The 19,759-nt window shown below is 41.6% G+C and overlaps 1 protein-coding gene across 1 annotated transcript in view; it reads right to left on the reverse strand.

The window, feature by feature from the left end:
* Positions 1-19,759, reverse strand: part of DOCK2 (dedicator of cytokinesis 2) — a 1,017,649-nt gene that overhangs the window by 126,336 nt on the left and 871,554 nt on the right. The window contains exons 44-46 of the mRNA XM_073573729.1: positions 19,285-19,371; positions 19,028-19,204; positions 3,205-3,288 (exon numbers count right to left, since the gene is read on the reverse strand). Coding sequence (XP_073429830.1) covers positions 3,205-3,288; positions 19,028-19,204; positions 19,285-19,371 — 348 coding nt within the window. The remainder of the gene's footprint in view (positions 1-3,204; positions 3,289-19,027; positions 19,205-19,284; positions 19,372-19,759) is intronic.

Consider the following 19,759-nt stretch of genomic DNA (forward strand, 5'->3'; position numbering starts at 1 on the left):
CACACATACAAAAAAAAAAAAAACATTTGTACTCACCCATCTTTCCTGTGGTCCAGCACTGTCCCGTTCTGCCGGAGGCTGGGGGAGGAGTGTGGCACTGGCGCCGGAGTACGCGCATGCCCACACTGCACTGTCGGCGCCATTTTCCTGAAGACACACTGCAAATGTGTCTTCAGGAAAATGGCGCCGGATAGCGCTATGCGCATGCGCGTACTCCGGCATCAGTGCCACACTTCTCCCCCAGCCTCCTGCCCTGGTCACCGTAAGAAGAGAAGCGCCACGGCAACTCTCCTCCCAGTGAGGTAAGTATTTAAGTATGGCGCCGGAGATCGCGATCTACGGCGCTATACCCATTATCATACAGTACCTGTCTGTCTGTTTGTCACGGAAATCCTGTGTCGCTGATTGGTCGCGGCCGGCCGGGCTCAACCAATCAGCGACACGGGATTTCGGTTACAGGCAGTCATGATAAGACGATTATATATATAGATTTCTTTTGATTCTTTTTTCACACAAAAAAAACAGCCGGAAGCCGATCACTGATATGCGTCAGTGATCTGCACTCGATGGCTGTGGTGTGCACTGCACACACAGAGGTGGTGCTAAAAGGGAATTAAAAAAAATAGGGAAAAAAAAGTCCTTGCCAAAAGCAAGTACGGATGCTAATCAGCAATGTGTGTACGGCTTGGCAGCTGTAGAATGCCACACAAAGTGGTGCAAAGAGGATGGGGGTGGGGAAGTAGACATGGACAAAAAAGTCCTGGAAAACAGAGAGCACTGTGAGTGTGGATCATGGATTTGTGTCACTGATCAGTGCTCGGCGGTTGCATGACGCATGCACGAAGGTGTGCAAAGGTAGAAAATAGACAGGGACAAAAAAAAGTCCTGGAAAACAGTGAGCACGGACATTGATCAGTTATTTGCATCACTAATCAGCGCTCGGTTGCTGCGCAGAACAAGCGAAAAAGAGGGGAGAGATAGATTGGGGTGAATTAGGAAAAATTAAGGATCGGGAACGGATCAGGGAAGGATCACAAATGTATTTTTTTTCTTCAGCAGAAGCAGCAGCAGCAGAAGTGATAGCACAGGCTTGAAAAAGTATGTAGCTCCACAAGGCCCAGCACAGCGTGACAGAATAACACAGTAACCGCACTGCATGCATCCACAGCTAGAATGAAGGGGTCACTGTGAGGTCAGATCACATCTGTGCACTCTGATTGGTCCAATCACAGCAATCATAGTTGAGAAGGAGCATCACCACACCCCGGGAAGATGACTCCTGATGCCATGCTGTTAGAAACAGCAGGCACCTTAATGCGATCACCACACCTGCAGTCATGATACCGCATTTTAGTGATGGCGTACCTAGTACGTCCAAAGTCGGTAAGAACTTACTAACCATAATATACTGGGTACATCCAAGGTCAAAAAGGGGATAAAGGGTCAATATTGATTTTAAGATTGCTACTCCCAAATAGGTGAAACCAATCATATAGGATTAGATTAGTATTACCTCTTAATATAAGGTAGCAGTGCCTCATTATACAGTTGTGGCCAAAAGTATTGACACCCCTGCAATTCTGTCAGATAATACTCAGTTTCTTCCTGAAAGTGATTGCAAACACAAATTCTTTGGTATTATTATCTTCATTTAATTTGTCTTAAAAGAAAAAACACAAAAAGAATTGTCCTAAAGCCAAATTGGATATAATTCCACACCAAACATAAAAACGAGGGTAGACAAAAGTATTGGCACTGTTCGAAAAATCATGTGATGCTTCTCTAATTTATGTAATTAACAGCACCTGTAACTTACCTGTGGCACCTAACAGGTGCTGGCAATAACTAAATCACACTTGCAGCCAGGTGACATGGATTAAAGTTGACTCAACCTCTGTCCTGCGTCCTTGTGTGTACCACATTGAGCATGGAGAAAAGAAAGAAGACCAAAGAACTATCTGAGAAATTGAGAAACCAAATTGTGAGGAAGCATGAGCAATCTCAAGGCTACAAGTCCATCTCCAAAGACCTGAATGTTCCTGTGTCTACCGTGCGCAGTGTCATCAAGAAGTTTATAGCCCATGGCACTGTGGCTAACCTCCCTAGATATGGACGGAAAAGAAAAATTGACAAGAGATTTCAACGCAAGATTGTGCCGATGTTGGATAAAGAACCTCGACTAACATCCAAACAAGTTCAAGCTGCCCTGCAGTCCAAGGGTACAACAGTGTCAACCCGTACTATCCGTCGGCGTCTGAATGAGAAGGGACTGTATGGTAGGAGACTCAGGAAGACCCCACTTCTTACCCCGAGACACAAAAAAGCCAGGCTGGAGTTTGCCAAAACTTACCTGAAAAAGCCTAAAACATTTTGGAAGAATGTTCTCTGGACAGATGAGACAAAAGTAGGGCTTTTTGGGCAAAGGCATAAACATAGAGTTTACAGGAGAAAAGAAGAGGCATTCAAAGAAAAGAACACGGTCCCTACAGTCAAACATGGCGGAGGTTCCCTGATGTTTTGGGGTTGCTTTGCTGCCTCTGGCACTGGACTGCTTGACCGTGTGCATGGCATTATGAAGTCAGAAGACTACCAACAAATTTTGCAGCATAATGCAGGGCCCAGTGTGAGAAAGCTGGGTCTCCCTCAGAGGTCATAGGTCTTCCAACAGGACAATGACCCAAAACACACTTCAAAAAGCACTATAAAATGGTTTGAGAGAAAGCACTGGAGACTTCTAAGGTGGCCAGCAATGAGTCCAGACCTGAATCCCATAGAATACCTGTGGAGAGATCTAAAAATTGCAGCTTGGAGAAGGCACCCTTCAAATATCAGGGACCTGGAACAGTTTGCCAAAGAAGAATGGTCTAAAATTCCAGCAGAACATTGTAAGAAACTCATTGATGGTTACCGGAAGCGGTTGGTCGCAGTTATTTTGGCCAAAGGTTGTGCAACCAAGTATTAGGCTGAGGGTGCCAATACTTTTGTCTGGCCCATTTTTGGAGTTTTAAATGAAGATAATAAAATTATGCTTGCAATCATTTTCAGGAAGAAACTGAGTATTATCAGACAGAATTGCAGGGGTGTCAATACTTTTGGCCACAACTGTACATGAATATACAGTGTCTGCATGTCCTGGCACATGTCAAATGTTTTACAGAAATACTTTGTTTTGGTTGTTGGAGAGTAGATGACTGATGAACGTACTTGCCAAGCGATAAGATCCTTGAGTTTGTTCAGTTTATCACAATCTTCAGGATGCTCCTGTGTGTATTCTTCAGTAAAGAAAGCCTAGAATTGAAGAAATATTTTCTATCAGCTTAAAAAATAGCAATAGCATTATCAGATCAATTACATCTCATTCTGTAACCATATGATAGTGGTTCAAACATAAATGGTACTGTCAACGTGATATTTCAAATAGCAGTATGTAGTCACACAGCAGTCACCCGACAGTGGCACACAAGCGTTGATTGCTAGTAATAAAGATGGGTGCATCACTGTTTTGAACATCATGAATTTTACTAACTGCTGTGAAGAAGTACAAAAAATACAAAACCAAACACCTAAGAGCGAAAAAAAAGTTTTCAAGTTTATATATCCAGTATGATATATTGCTTACAGATGGATATAATTGAGAGGTTATTATCCCATTATCTCAGGCCTGTGGATTTAATGATGACGTAGCAAAAATTGAATCCCCTCCATGTCACCTTTATGCTTTTTGTGAAACTAAAGACCCAGTTGACTCCATGACAAATATACAGTACTTCCTGGCTATATTCCACCAAATCCTATTACACTGCTTTTAATGAAACTAAATTCATCAAGCCAGAAAACAAATCAGTCTGGATCAAAATGGGGGTGATTTAATAATATGAATAAATCAGAATTAATGCACAAATTCAGTTAGACTAAGTTCACACGAGGCATTTTTTATGCTTTTTTATGCAAATTTTCAGCTGTGTTTCACAGTACAACCCCTGGCAAAAATTATGGAATCACCGGCCTTGGAGGATGCTCATTCAGTTGTGTAATTTTGTAGAAAAAATGCAGATCACAGACATATTCAGAATTGAGAGTCCTCAGTGGTTGATACCTTTTAATGGCTAACTGAAAAGATGGTAACACATTGCAAGCTTTCAAGACTACTCAGGTCTCTTCATCAGACTAGACTAATACAAAATCTGAAGAGTCACATATTTATGCATAATACAGCACAGAAAAAATGCAATAGATGAGACAAGTGATGTGAAGCAGAATTGTGATTATGGGAGAAACATAAATATTGGACCAGTTCATAGATAAGGAGTCCGGATGTTTTATTGTCCTCTGATTGGGGTCTCCTAATGTGTTGTGATGCCCCACGTCACTTGTCTTATCTATTGCATTTTTTCTGTGCTGTATTGTGCATAATATGTGACCCTTCAGATTTTGTATTAGTCTATGCCTGATGAAGAGACCTGAGTAGTCTCGAAAGCTTGCAATGTGTTACCATCTTTTCAGTTAGCCATTAAAAGGTATCAACTACTGAGGACTCTCAATCCTGAATATTTTTCTATCTACTGCCTAACACGGTACAAAGATATACATCTTTCCTGGATCACAGACACGGCACACAACTAAAGTCAATTCAAATGGCAAGTTTCTGGCTTTGAGAAACACTAAAAGAAATCAAGAACAAAAAATATGGTAGTCAGTAATGGTGACTTTTTCAAACCAAGCATATGGAAAAATTTATGGAATCACTCCATTCTGAGGAAAAAATTATGGAATCATGAAAAACAAACCAACAAAAAAACACTCCAACACATCACTAGTATTTTGTTGCACCACCTCTGGCTTTTCTAACAGCTTGCAGTCTCTGACACTCATTAAGTCCATGCCTCAAACAGTACTCTTCATCAATCTGGCTCCAACTTTCTCTGATTGCTGTTGCCAGATCAGCTTTGCAGGTTGGAGCCTTGTCATGGACTATTTTCTTCAACTTCCACCAAAGATTTTCAATTGGATTGAGATCCGGACTATTTGCAGGCCTTGCACATTGGCCTTATGTGTCTTTTTTCAAGGAATGTTTTCACAGTTTTTGCCTATGGCAGGATGCATTATCATCTTGAAAAATTACTTCATCATCCCCAAAATCCTTTCAATTGATGGGATAAGAAAAGTGTCCAAAATATCAACATAAACTTGTGCATTGATTGAAGATGTAATGACAGACATCTCCCCAGTGCTTTTACCTGACATGCAGCCCCATTTCATCAATGACTGTGGAAATTTGCATGTTCTCTTCAGGCAGTCATCTTTATAAATCTCATTGGATCAGCACCAAACAAAAGTTCCAGCATCATCACCTTGCCCAATGCAGATTTGCGATTCATCACTGAATATGACTTTCATCCAGTCATCCATAGTCCACGATTGCTTTTCCTTAGCCCATTGTAACCTTGTTTTTTTCTGTTTAGGTGTTAATGATGGCTTTCATTTAGCTTTTCTGTATGTAAATCCCATTTTCTTTAGGCGGTCTCTTACAGTTCGGTCACAGATGTTGACTCCAGTTTCCTCCCATTCGTTCCTCATTTGTTTTGTTGTGCATTGCCTGTTTTGGAGACATATTGCTTTAAGTTTCCGGTCTTGACGCTTTGATGCTTTCCTTGATCTACCAGTATGTTTGCCTTTAACAACCTTCCCATGTTGTTTGCATTTGGTCTAGATTTTAGACACAGCTGACAGTGAAAAACCAACATCTTTTGCAACATTGCGTGATGATTTACCCTCTTTTAAGAGTTTGATAATCCTCTCCTTTGTTTCAATTGACATCTCTCCTGTTGGAGCCATGATTCATGTCAGTCCACTTGGTGCAACAGCTCTCCAAGGTGTGCTCACTCCTTTTTAGATGCAGACTATCGAGCAGATCTAATTTGATGCAGGTGTTAGTTTTGGGAATGAAAATATACAGTGTGATTCCATAATTTTTTCCTCAGAATTGAGTAATTCCATAATTTTTTCCCTATGCTTGGTTTAAAAAAGTAACCATTACTGACTACCAAATTTTTTGTTCTTGATTTCTTTTAGTGTTTCTTAAAGCCAGAAAGTTGCCATTTGAATTCACTTTAATTTTGTACAAAAAAAGCAGATCACAGACATGGCACAAAACTAAACAACTGAATGAACATCCTCCAAGGCCGGTGATTCCATAATTTTTGCCAGGGGTTGTGCCAGCAAAGTCTAAGATTTCAGAAATCTCATGCACACAGCTTAGTTTCTTGTTTATCAGGATTTTGTACTTTTCATGTTTTTTTGCACAATAGAGCAGGTCACTTCTTTCCATTGTTATTTCAGCATTTCTCACCCATTGAAATGAATGGGTTGTGAAAAACACTGAAAAAGCATCTAAAACACAGGTATCAGGTTTTGCTGCACTTTTTGTGCCAAAACCTGATTCTTTACAATAAGACCTTTCTTTCAACACTAAACTTTATCAGCATGAACAAGAGACAAATCTAGCATGACAAAACCATAGCAAAAAATGCACAAAAAACGCATCAAAAAACCTGCTTTTTTCTGCAGCTTCTTTCCTGTCAGGTTCTGATGCAGAAAAAATGCTGAAAAAATGCCTAATGTGAACTTGCCTTTAGGATTCTGGCACACATGACAATCATTACATTTATTAAGGATTTAGATGTTCTTTGCACCTTACTAGATACATTTGCCTAGGTAGATTCATATAATACCACTTATAGATTACTAGCATTAGCATTTTTTGCTGCAAAAAGAAAAACTGATGGAAAGTAATTCTTGAGCTGACATAAGGAATAGAAACTGACCTATCTAGCTATATTGCTAGATCTAAACAAACAGCCTAACAAGAACAGCTCGGGCCCATTCTGAAGAAGAAAAGAGGCAGGCAAAAGATGCTGAGGCCCACATCACTTTGATTTGGCCAGGAGAAAAAGGGAGGTTATGGGATTGGATCATTAGTAGGAAAGAGGGGTCAGTAAAGGGGAGTATAAGAGAAAATAGTGCAGAAAAGGGGGCAATTTTTGCAGATAAAAAAAAAAGAAAAAAACTATAGATGTATATATTATTTAGGATTGTTTATTTGTAGTTAATGTTCTAGAATTCGTTACTTTGAGTCCCGGTGGCTGAGGCAGTGGTGGAGTCCTTGTTGTTGGTGGAATTTGTTATTGGAGGGCAAACTTAGGGTAGTTTCACATTTGCATTTAAGGCCGCAGTTAAGCCCTGCCGCACCTCCTCTTGTAGCTCCGCCTACGGGCGCATGACGCTGCATGCATCCTGCGTCCCCTATCTTTAGCACTAGGGATGCAGGTCGTGTGCAGGTATGCATTTGGTGGCGCATGCGTCCTTTTGACGCTGCATCGACCAGCACCAAACGCAACCTGTTGCAATTTGGTGCAGTCGGCGCAGCGTCAAAAGGACGCATGCGCCGCCAAACGCATACCTGCGCATGGCCTGCATCCCCAGTGCTAAAGATAGGGGACGCAGGACGCATGCAGCGTCATGTGCCCGTAGGCGGAGCTACCGGAGGAGGCGCAGCAGGGGGCGGGACTTAGCGCCGGCCATGCGCAGGCCGTCGCTGCGGCCTTAAACGCAAATGTGAAACTACCCTTATAGGGATGGTTCTGTTCTGGATGAAATTATAATCAACTCATCTGGCATGTAGTGGAGTTCTTGACAGGGGGTGTACCAAGGGAGCCAGTGGTGGTGTTCTTTTACCACTGATGGTGGTATGGTGTCCTCGAGCTTGGCTTTACCGCTAAGGGTAAAAATAATTGCATTGGCAAACACTTTGATTTACGTGTGCCAGATCTTGTAGCTTCAAGAACCTCCTCTGTTATGAATGGGAAACCGAGGAGGAAAAACAAGACAACAAGCTAAGTCTCAGAAAACCAGAGAAGTTGGTAACTATGCAGATTGCAGATCCCTGATGTTAACCGCACAACTAGCAGCAGTCGTGGAGCGTTCCTACGTTGGTCCTAGACGCCTCGTCACAACCGGAGAACTACATAAGCCTAAAGCAGGAAAAGAGGAAAACTAACTGCCCCAGAGCAGACTCCAAAGGAAAGACAGCCCCCCACATGTACTGACGGTGAAACAAGATGAAAATACTAACAAAGGCAGGAAAATAGGCTGAGCAAACGATGGGGCCCGGCTAACTAAAAAGGACAGAAAAGGAAAGACACTGTCTGCAATCTGCCAAAAACAACCTACAAAAATATTGTCCAACACTTCTGATAGCAAAATTAACCCTGAAGTCACTAGACTTCTAAACCTATATCAGCACTCTGAAATATTCTGAGACAGAGCAAAAAAGAGGCCAATCTAATAAGGGACAAAAAGCAGATTGGCAAATACTGATTAATAGGAGTGGAATTTCAGCATAGCCCCAGCAGGGGCAGGCTGATTACACAACAAACTGAATTGACCAATAAGCGCAAGTTTGAACATTAGCAAAAAACAAACTTAACTTGAGAAGACTGGCAGAGAGCTGAAGTCCAGGACCTGAGAAGCAGACTGAATCACCAGCACCCGGATAGGGCGTTGGCTATCTTATATCAAGTCTGATACTCCAGAGATCCAATCGTTATCTTCCTCATCAGGTGGCAGATCACTACCACTTAAACCAACCACACTACATCCTGTCACCACCAGAGGGAGAACGGAAGGGGAACTCTCAACTGGTGGAGCAGAAAATGAGTTCATGACAGTACTCCCCCCTTGAGGAGGGGTCACCGAACCCTCATCCATGCCACCAGGCCGATCAGGATGGGCCCGGTGAAAAGCACGAACCAATTTATTGGCATGAATATCAGAGGCAGAGACCCAAGAATTATCCTCCTGGCCATAGCCCTTCCATTTGACCAAATACAGGAGTCTCCGTCTAACCAAACGAGAATCCAATATTTTCTCTACCTCATATTCCACATTGTCTTTAACCAATACAGGATCAGGAGGTGTCGTCACAGGAACTACTGGCTCAACAAACCTCTTCAACAGTGACTTGTGAAATACGTTATGGATTTTGAACGTAACAGGAAGAGCCAATCGAAAAGAAACAGGATTAAGAATCTCCAAAATCTTATAAGGTCCAATAAATCTTGGCTTAAATTTTGGAGATGCAACCTTCATAGGAATATTCTTAGATGACAGCCAAACCATATCACCTACTTTAAACCGGGGACCAATGGTCCTACGCCGGTTGGAAAAACGCTGGGCCTTTTCCTGAGAGAGTGACAACTTATCCACCACTTGGTCCCATATCTGCTGGATTCTCACAACCACAGTGTCCACACCTGAGCAGGACGAAGATTCCACTTACCCTGAAGAGAATCGAGGATGAAACCCAAAATTACAGAAAAAGGGTGACATCAGAGTGGCAGAACTAGCTCTATTGTTCAGCGCAAATTCGGCCAAGGGCAAAAATGAGACCCAATCATCTTGATCAGCAGATATAAAACATCTTAAATAAGACTCCAGGGTCTGGTTTGTTCTCTCAGTCTGCCCATTAGTATGGGGATGAAACGCGGAGGAGAAGGATAACTGAATTCCCAGATTGGAACAAAAGGCTTTCCAGAATCTGGAAACAAACTGGACCCCTCTATCGGACACAATGTTCTCAGGAAACCCGTGTAACCGAACTACCTGTTGTAAAAGCAATGGCACTAACTCAACGGAAGATGGCAACTTTGGGAGTGGTACAAGATGGACCATCTTCGAAAATCTATCACAAATCACCCAGATAACAGTCATTCTCTGAGAGACAGGAAGATCAGAAATAAAATCCATTGAGTTATGGGTCCATGGCCTCTTGTGCACCGGCAGGGGCATCAGCAACCCACTAGAACGAGAACAGGGTTTAGACCGAGAACAAGTTCCACAGGACTGTACAAAATTCCTGACATCACGAGATAAGGCAGGCCACCAAAACGACCGACTCACCAAATCTCTGGTACCAAAAATACCCGGATGACCAGCCAATGCGGAGCAATGGACTTCAGACATCACTCTCTTTCTCCAGTGGTCAGGAGCATACAATCTTCCCATAGGGCAACGCTCAGGTTTATCCTCCTGAAATTCCTCCAGGGCGCATCTCAAATCGGGCGAAATGGCAGAAAGAACTACCCCCTCACCTAGGATGGTAGTAGGCTCGGTCACATTAAGAGAATCAGCAAAGAAACTCCTAGAAAGGTTATCTGCCTTAACATTCTTAGTGCCCGGAAGAAAAGAGACCAGAAAATTAAAACGCGTGAAAAACAAGGCCCATCTAGCCTGTCTAGGATTCAAGCGTTTGGCCGACTCCAGATAAATCAGATTCTTGTGATCGGTGAGGACCACAAATTGATGTCTAGCTCCCTCCAACCAATGTCTCCACTCCTCAAATGCCCATTTCATGGCCAACAATTCCCGATTCCCCATGTCATAGTTGCATTCAGATGGGGAAAACTTTCGAGAAAAGAAGGCACAGGAATTCATCTTAGAAGTCACAGGGTCTTTTTGGGACAACACAGCTCCTGCACCAATCTCAGAAGCATCCACCTCCACTTGAAATGGAAGTGAGACATCAGGTTGCCGTAAAACTGGAGCTGAAGTAAATCTCCGCTTAAGCTCCTGAAATGCTGAGACAGCCTCAGGAGACCAATTCAGCACATCAGCTCCCTTCTTGGTCAGATCAGTCAGTGGTTTGACAATACTAGAAAAATTACCTATAAATTTACGATAGAAATTAGAAAAACCCAAAAACTTCTGGAGAGCCTTCAAAGAAGTAGGCTGAACCCAATCATAAATGGCCTGTACCTTGGCCGGGTCCATTTCAATAGTCGATGGAGACAAGATAAATCCCAAAAATGAAATCCTCTGTACACCAAAGAGGCACTTAGATCCCTTAACAAACAGGGAATTCTCCCTCAAAATCCGGAACACAGTCCGGACATGTTCCACATGGGAATCCCAATCACTAGAAAAGATTAAAATATCATCCAGATAGATGATCAAAAACTTATACGCAAAGTCTCGGAAAATATCATTCATAAAGGATTGGAAGACAGAAGGGGCATAAGAGAGCCCAAAATGCATCACCAGGTACTCAAAATGTCCCTCCGGAGTATTAAACGCCGTCTTCCATTCATCCCCGTGCTTGATGCGAATAAGATTATACGCCCCACTGAGGTCAAGCTTAGTAAACCAGCAGGCACTCTTAACTCTGGAGAATAAATCAGACATCAGAGGTAACGGGTACTGATATTTAACCGTCATCTTGCTAAGGGAACGATAATCAATACACGGTCTTAATGAACCATCTTTCTTGGCCACAAAAAAAACCAGCGCTTAACGGTGACGAGGATGGTCTAATATGACCCTTCTCCAACGACTCCTTAATATAGGATCGCATAGCATCATGTTCGAGTACAGATAAGTTGAAAAGCCGACCCTTGGGAATTTTACACCCAGGCATCAACTCAATTGCACAGTCATAACTCCTATGAGGAGGCAAAGACGCAGACTTACTCTCACTAAAAACATCAGAGAAATCAGCCAGATATTCAGGAATAGCATGAGACTGAGGAGATGTGGAGAAAACAGGAGCGTCCCCAAGAACACACTGACAACCCCAACTCACCACAGACACAGATTTCCAATCCAAAACTGGGTTATGAGTTTGCAACCAGGGGAACCCCAGAACAATAGTATCATGCAAATTATGCAGCACCAAAAATGTACAATTTTCTTGGTGGTCTGGGGCAACTCGCATTATCACCTGGGTCCAAAACTGAGGGGTATTGATGCCACTCCTTTGACGGAGAATAAACCTCAAAGGAATGGGCGTCTGCAGAGGTGTCATGGACAAACCACAACGTTTAGCAAAGTCCAAATCCATCAGATTCAGAGCTGCTCCTGAATCCACAAAAGCCTTAGTGGAAAATGTGGACAAGGAGCAGATCAGAGTAATTGCCAGAAGGAACTTAGGTTGTATACTGCCCACAGCAAATGTGTGTGCAAAACGTTTCTCTCGTTTAGGGCAGACAGAAATAGTATGAGAGGAGTCTCCACAGAAAAAACACAGCTTATTACGCCTTCTAAACTCCCGACGTTGCGCCCTAGACAAAACCCCATCACATTGCATAGGTTCAGACATTTGTTCAAAAGGTGGCAGCGCCTCCCGTGTAGTTTTACGTTCATGTAAACGCCGATCAACTTGAATGGCTAATGGCATAGAGCCATCCAGACCAGAGGGAACAGGAAATCCCACCATAACATCTTTTACGGTCTCTGACAAACCTTTCCGAAAGAGAGCTGCCAATGCACTATCATTCCATGTAGTAAGGACCGCCCACTTTTGGAATTTTTGACAGTACAACTCTGCAGGATCCTGACACTGGTTTAATGCCAACAGGGTTCTCTCAGCTTGATCAACGGCATTAGGTTCATCATACAACAACCCCAAGGCCTGAAAAAATGCATCCACATTAGTCAGAATAGGATTTTCAGGTGTCAGAGAAAAAGCCCAATCTTGGGGATCGCCGCGCAGCAAGGAGATGACAATTTTAACCTGATGCACAGAGCTCCCCGATGAGTTAGGCTTCAAAGCAAGAAATAATTTACAATTATTCTTAAAATTCAGAAATTTAGACCGATCCCCAGAAAACACATCTGGAGTAGGAATCTTGGGTTCAGCAGCATGTGACTGAATAAGGTAGGTGGAAATTCCCTGTACTTCAGCAGCAAGCTGCTCCACACGATCAGACAGTTGCTTAATCTCCATTAGGAAAAAAAAAATCCTCCTACGGCCTCAGAAAAAAAGAGTAAAAAATACATTAAAAAAAAAAAAATTCTGACACTTTTTTGTTTTGTTTTTTTTTCTTTCTCTAACAATTCTTTCCTGCTTTTGAGTACCCTAGAATCTGCGGTATGGCTGGTGATTCTGTTATGAATGGGAAACCGAGGAGGAAAAACAAGACAACAAGCTAAGTCTCAGAAAACCAGAGAAGTTGGTAATTATGCAGATTGCAGATCCCTGATGTTAACTGCACAACTAGCAGCAGTCGTGGAGCGTTCCTACGTTGGTCCTAGACGCCTCATCACAACCGGAGAACTACATAAGCCTAAAGCAGGAAAAGAGGAAAACTAACTGCCCCAGAGCAGACCCCAAAGAAAAGACAGCCCCCCACATGTATTGACGGTGAAACAAGATGAAAATACTAACAAAGGCAGGAAAATAGGCTGAGCAAACGATGGGGCCCGGCTAACTAAAAAGGACAGAAAAGGAAAGACACTGTCTGCAATCTGCCAAAAACAACCTACAAAAATATTGTCCAACACTTCTGATAGCAAAATTAACCCTGAAGTCACTAGACTTCTAAACCTATATCAGCACTTTGAAATTTTCTGAGACAGAGCAAAAAAGAAGCCAATCTAATAAGGGACAAAAAGCAGATTGGCAAATACTGATTAATAGGAGTGGAATTTCAGCATAGCCCCAGCAGAGGCAGGCTGATTACACAACAAACTGAATTGACCAATAAGCGCAAGTGTGAACATTAGCAAAAAACAAACTTAACTTGAGAAGACTGGAAGAGAGCTGAAGTCCAGGACTTGAGAAGCAGACTGAATCACCAGCACCCGGATAGGGCGTTGGCTCTCTTATATCAAGTCTGATACTCCAGAGATCCAATCGTTATCTTCATCAGGTCGCAGATCACTACCACTTAAACCAACCGCACTACCTCCTGTCACCACCAGAGGGAGAACGGAAGGGGAACTCTCAAATGGTGGAGCAGAAAATGAGTTCATGACACTCCCCCAATTCTTTCAGTAATTAAAATTTGGTTTTTGTTATTGTTTGTTAATAAATGGCTGCTGTGGCCAATTATATCAAAAAGAAAGTCTCCTGCGCATTATTATTATACGTTAAGAAGTATAGAGGGCTGCTGGGAAGGAAATTTATCAGAGGACTGTTTGAATATCATACATTGTCAAGAAATGTGTTTTGGAATCATGCACAGCTACCAAGGGCACAGAGTGATAGCATCTTCTCTTTCAATATAGAGGAGTACCTCTGTGGATCAAACAAATTTAGTTCTTTAACTTCTTTAACAGAAGCACTTGCGCAGCCCCCCATAAGGACACTACCACACCATGTGCCACTGCAGGCACCATGCATTTCTCAAAAAAATAATTTTGAGAAATACATGATGCCTATAGGGAACCATTGTTTGTTCAGTGCCCTTATGTGAGCCTGCATGAGTGCTGTTGGTGTTGGAGAGCAACATTACATTGACGGCATCAATTACAGGATGGGAGAAGAGGACGTCATCGCTTGAAGAAGGGAGGCATCGGACCGGACCGCAACACCCACCGGACCGGACTGCCCACCCCGGTGAGTATAATATAAAGTGTTTTTCTTATCTTTCAGGTTACATCGGAGGCTTATCTACAGCATTACAGAATGCCGTAGATAAGCCCCCGATGTCTATGCCGGCAGCTGCAAGCCAAAAAAAAGGGTGACAGATTCCCTTTAACTGCAAAAGAAGATGGTTCCATCACTCTGTGCCCTTGGTAGATGTATATGATTCCAACATGACAATAATCCAAAGACACACATCTGATGCATTTCTGAAGAACAGGATGAAGATTATTCAGTGGCCAAGTATTCCTTTTGATTTGAACCAATCAAACATCTATAGGGACTTCTCAAGAGACAAGTTAAGCATCACTCTCCATCCAGCATCCAATCTCTAAAAGAGGTTGTTCTTGAAGAAAGGAAATAGATGCTATAATATGTTGCCAACTTGTTCATTCCATGCCTAGAAGACTTGGTGCTGTCCTTAAAAATCATGAAGGTCATACAAAATACTAGATGTTAGGAAATAGCTAGGGAAACAATAAAAGTGCAATAGGATTTTATTCAGATTGCAGTATTAACCCCTTACCTATATTGGACGTACTATTCCGTCCATGTGACCTGAGACCTAAGTCCCAAGGAAGAATAGTATGTCTAGCGTGATCAGCGGCGCTCACGAGGAGTGTGTCGCTAATCGCGGCCGGGTGTCAGCTGATTATCACAGCTGACACCCAGCACTATGTGTCAGGGGTGGTCACGGACCGCCCCGGCACATTAACCCCTGGCACACTGCAATCAAACATGATTGCAGTGTTCTGGGGCACAGGGAAGAATCGTGCAAGGAGGGGGCTCCCTGCGTGCTTCCCTAAGACCACCAGAGTGACGTGATATGCTGCATCGCTCTGAGGGTCCTCCTCCCTGCAGGCCCCCGGATCCAATATGGCCGCAGGGGCCTTCGGGGCCCTGCAGGGAGGCGGCTTCCACAGTGCCTGCTGAGAGCAGACACGGAGGAAGCCTGCAGCAGCGCCTGTCAGATCGCTGATGTGACACAGTGCTGTTATAAGTGTCAGATCAGCCATCTGACACAAAACAGTAATGTCCCCCCCAGGACAAAGTAATAAAGTAAAAACAAAAAAAAAAAAACGCTTGTAAAAATAATTTTAAAAAAATTCCTAAATAAATAATAAAAAAAAGTATTCCCTAATAAATTCTTTTTTTTCTAAATAAAAAAACAATAAAAGTACACATATATAATGTCACCGCTGCCGTAACGACCCGCCTTATAAAACTGTCCCACTAGTTAACCCCTTTACTGAACCCCTTCAAAAAAAAAAACAAGCAAAGCAAACAATGCTTTATCATCATACCGCCGAACAAAAAGTGCAATAACGCGCGATCAAAAAGACAGATATAAATAAACATGGTACCGCTGAAAACGTCATCTTGTCCCGCAAAAAATGAGCCACAACATAGTGTCATTGGCGAAAAATAAAAAAGTTATAGCTCGCAGAATAAAGCGATGCAAAGATAATTATTTTTTATATAAAATTGATTTCATTGCATAAAAGCGCCAAAACATAAAAAAACTACATAAATGAGGTATCGCTGTAATCATACTGACCCGAAGAGTAAAACCGCTTTATTAAATTTACCACACGTGGAACGGTGTAAACGCACCCCCCAATAGAAATTCATGAATTGCTGGCTTTTGTTCATTCAGCGCCCCAAAAATCAGAATAAAAAGCGATCAAAAATGTCACATGCCCGAAAGTAGTACCAATAAAAACCTCAACTCGTCCCGCAAAAAATAAGACCTCATACGACTCTGTGGGTCAAAATATGGAAAAATTATAGCTCTGAAAATGTGGTGATGCAAAAACTATTTTTACAATAAAAAGCATCTTTTAGCGTATAACAGTTGCCAAACATAAAATCCTGCCATAAATAGTAAATCAAACCCCCCTTTATCACCCCCTTAGTTAGGGAAAAATAATAACATTAAAAAAAATGTATTTATTTCCATTTTCCCATTAGCGTTAGAGTTAGTGCCAGGGTTAGGGCTAGGGCTGAGATTAGGGTTGTGTTGGGGTTAGGGTTGGAGATAGAATTGGGGGGTTTCCACTATTTGGGCACATCAGTTGCTCTCCAAATGCAACATTGCGTATGATCTCAATTCCAGCCAGTTCTGCGTTGAAAAAGTCAAATGGTGCTCCTTCCCTTCCAAGCTCTGCCATGCGCCCAAACAGTAGTTTACCCCTACATATGGGGCACAGCGTACTCAGGACAAATTGCATAACAACTTTTGGGGTCCAATTTCTCTTGTTACCCTTGGTAAAATAAAACAATTGGACCTGAAGTAATTTTTTGTGAAAAAAGTGAAAGGTTCATTTTTTTAAAACATTCAAAAATATCCTGTGAAGCACCTGAAGGGTTAATAAACTTCTTGTATGTGGTTTTGAGCACCTTGAGGGGTGCAGTTTTTAGAACGGTGTCACTTTTGGGTATTTTGTATCATATAGACCCCTCAAATTGACTTCAAATGTGATGTGGTCCCTAAAAATAAAATGGTGTTGTAAAAAATGAGAAATCGCTGGTCAAATTTTAACCCTTATAACTTCTTAACAAAAAAAGAATTTTGGTTCCAAAATTGTGCTGATGTAAAGTTAACATGTGGGAAATGTTGCTTATTAAGTTTTTTTGTGTGCCATATCTCTGTGATTTATGGGCATAAAAATTAAAAGTTGGAAAATTGCAAAATTGTAAAAATCTTCGCCAAATTTCCATTTTTTTCACAAATAAACGCAAGATATATGAATTAAATTTTACCACTAACATGACGTACAATATGTCACGAGAAAACAATGTCAGAATCACCGAGATCCATGGAAGCGTTCCTAAGTTATTACCTCATAAACCGACAGTGGTCAAAATTGTAAAAATTGGCCCGGGCATTAACATGCAAACCACCCTTGGGAGTAAAGAGGTTAATCAGAGGTGGTTCCATACAACACTGAAAAGGTATCAAGCAATGACCTAGCTGCTGCAGTCCCACAGTTTGGCAGGTCCAACGTTATAATATGGGTTGTTTGGATGTACACCAGCAGTGCAGGTCACCTGCAATTTCCAATCAAGGAAACCAATTCAAGAGAGAGTAATATCATTATGCTGTAAGTACTTTGAAGTATTCTAGTTTCTTCTTTAGGGAAAACACAGATTTATTCATTCTCTGTGGTTCTCCTAAAGAAGAAATGGGAATACTTCAAAATGCTAACAACATAAACCATAATGATATTACTCTCTCTTGAATTGGTTTCCTTGACTGGATCTACACCAGCAGCGCAGGTCACCTGCAATTTCCAAACAACCCATAAAATACTAGATGTAGTAGTTTTTGATGTGGTGTGTATTCATTTTTGCATTTTACTTTGAGTTAAACTGAAGAATTTGTAAAAGTCATATTATGGGTTAAAAAATGTTCTGTGAAACTCAGTTGTCAAAGTGTTAGAAATAGTTATTGTATTCAGTGAGATATTGATGACAATCTTAATTTTAATAGGGGGTATACACATTTATGTACATCATTGTATAACTCAGCATATACAGTATTACTGGAATGGATAGGCCATTTTGCAAAAATTCTAAAACTAGGAGCAGGATGCTGTTGATTTTAAAATGAAGGGATTAGGAATGAATTGTGTCAAAAGTGTCCACAGCTGTTAGGTTTTTAAAATTGTCATAAAAATATACTTAGATACATTAATAACTACATTCATAAATATAATATTCATATAGTACATGTCTTTCTTTTCATATTTTGTCAAGACACCTGTGAAGAAACCAGAATATATCTTAATTACCCAGACGACTATGTTTTTGCAAACCAAGAAGAATTTACTTTTTATCTGTTTATTGGCTTGTGGATTTGGGTGTTTCCTTGACCCACCAGAAATAGACAGGCTTGCAGACTGATATACCAGTTAACAAACAGAGCTACCAGTTAGACATTCTGCAAAACACTCAATGGACGAGAGAACTACAGCCAATTCATCATGGTACCGTTACGAAGGACACGGATCTATGATTCTATAGGAATCAACCTAGAGGTTTTCGGCTTCGGTTGGAAGGATGCAGATCTGATCCAGTGATCATGGCTGCACCTTGGATGTGCTTGATGAAAGCCAGGTTTGGGACCCATTGGTCACCTGGTTTCATAGAAATGGTTGGAAATCCACGTGTTGACTCTCCTGTCAACTGGCTTTGGACCTTGTACGGACTCTATGAACTGTTCTCTCTCGGTCATCTCCCTACGCTTGTCGATATCTCTTCTCTGTGTGTATATCACAGGTGGAATTAGCAACTCTGGGAGCTCTTACGTAACATCTACCATTATCCCGGTGAGTCAGTGGAAGGGTGAGACCCTGTAATGTGCACCATCTTTGAGGTAATTTCTGGGATTGTTCTGTTTGCTATTGGGTGCTGTGGTTCAATAAAGTATTGCCACACTGTTTTACCCTTACCATGTGTGATTAAAACACCCACTGACCCCATTCTCCACAACACCCATGACTTACAGGTAAGTAATCTCAGAAAACATCTGCGTCTTAATAAACACACACTTTGCTAACATTTATTTTAAAAATATAGATTTCTATAGTACTTAGAATTTCTTACCTTTTCATACTTAGAAAAGCCACCCATGACTGCTGGGTCAACAATTCCATTCAGGCACATAGATAGTGGGTTAATTGGCAGAATTTCATCTCTCTGGTATTGATTTATAAGCATCAGAATTTTCTCATTGGTTGCTGACATGGTTTCAATAGCATTTTCAAGAGGACTAATTGTTGTCTGGAAAAAAACTCCATATTCTTAATAAAATGTATTCAATAGCTACAAATGTCTGAAAGCCAAAAGTATATTAAACGTACATGTGACATTGATGTAACCTCAAACCAGCGCAGTATTCCAGGTAACCTGTAGGCCGTGACAAAAGTTGCTCTTTCAATCCACATGGACTGCAATAAAAAAAATATTCTTAAGTACATTACAATGAAAAGGAACAATGAGATAAGAAAATGCAAGAGGTAGCACCAAAATAGTGGACTCCACAGTTCGTTACCCACTTTCTTACGAGCATGGCGATACCCCAAATGTAGTCAAAATGTTCTGTTTGGACAAATGGCAGGGCACAGAACGGAAAGAGCAATAATTGAATTTTGGAACACAAATTTGTCTAAAAGAGATGGCGGGAACTATGTCGCATTTGCAAGGCCCATAAGGTGCCCAAACAGAAGAAACTCCGCCACAATGATCCCATTTTGGAAACTACACCCCTTAAGGATTTTATCCAGGGGTATAGTGAGCATTTTGAACCCACAGGTACGACACAGAATTTGATAACAT

The sequence above is a fragment of the Dendrobates tinctorius genome, unplaced genomic scaffold (genome assembly GCF_039654945.1).
Source record: "Dendrobates tinctorius isolate UK_male_01 unplaced genomic scaffold, ASM3965494v1 ptg000036l, whole genome shotgun sequence".
NCBI lineage: Eukaryota > Metazoa > Chordata > Amphibia > Anura > Dendrobatidae > Dendrobates > Dendrobates tinctorius.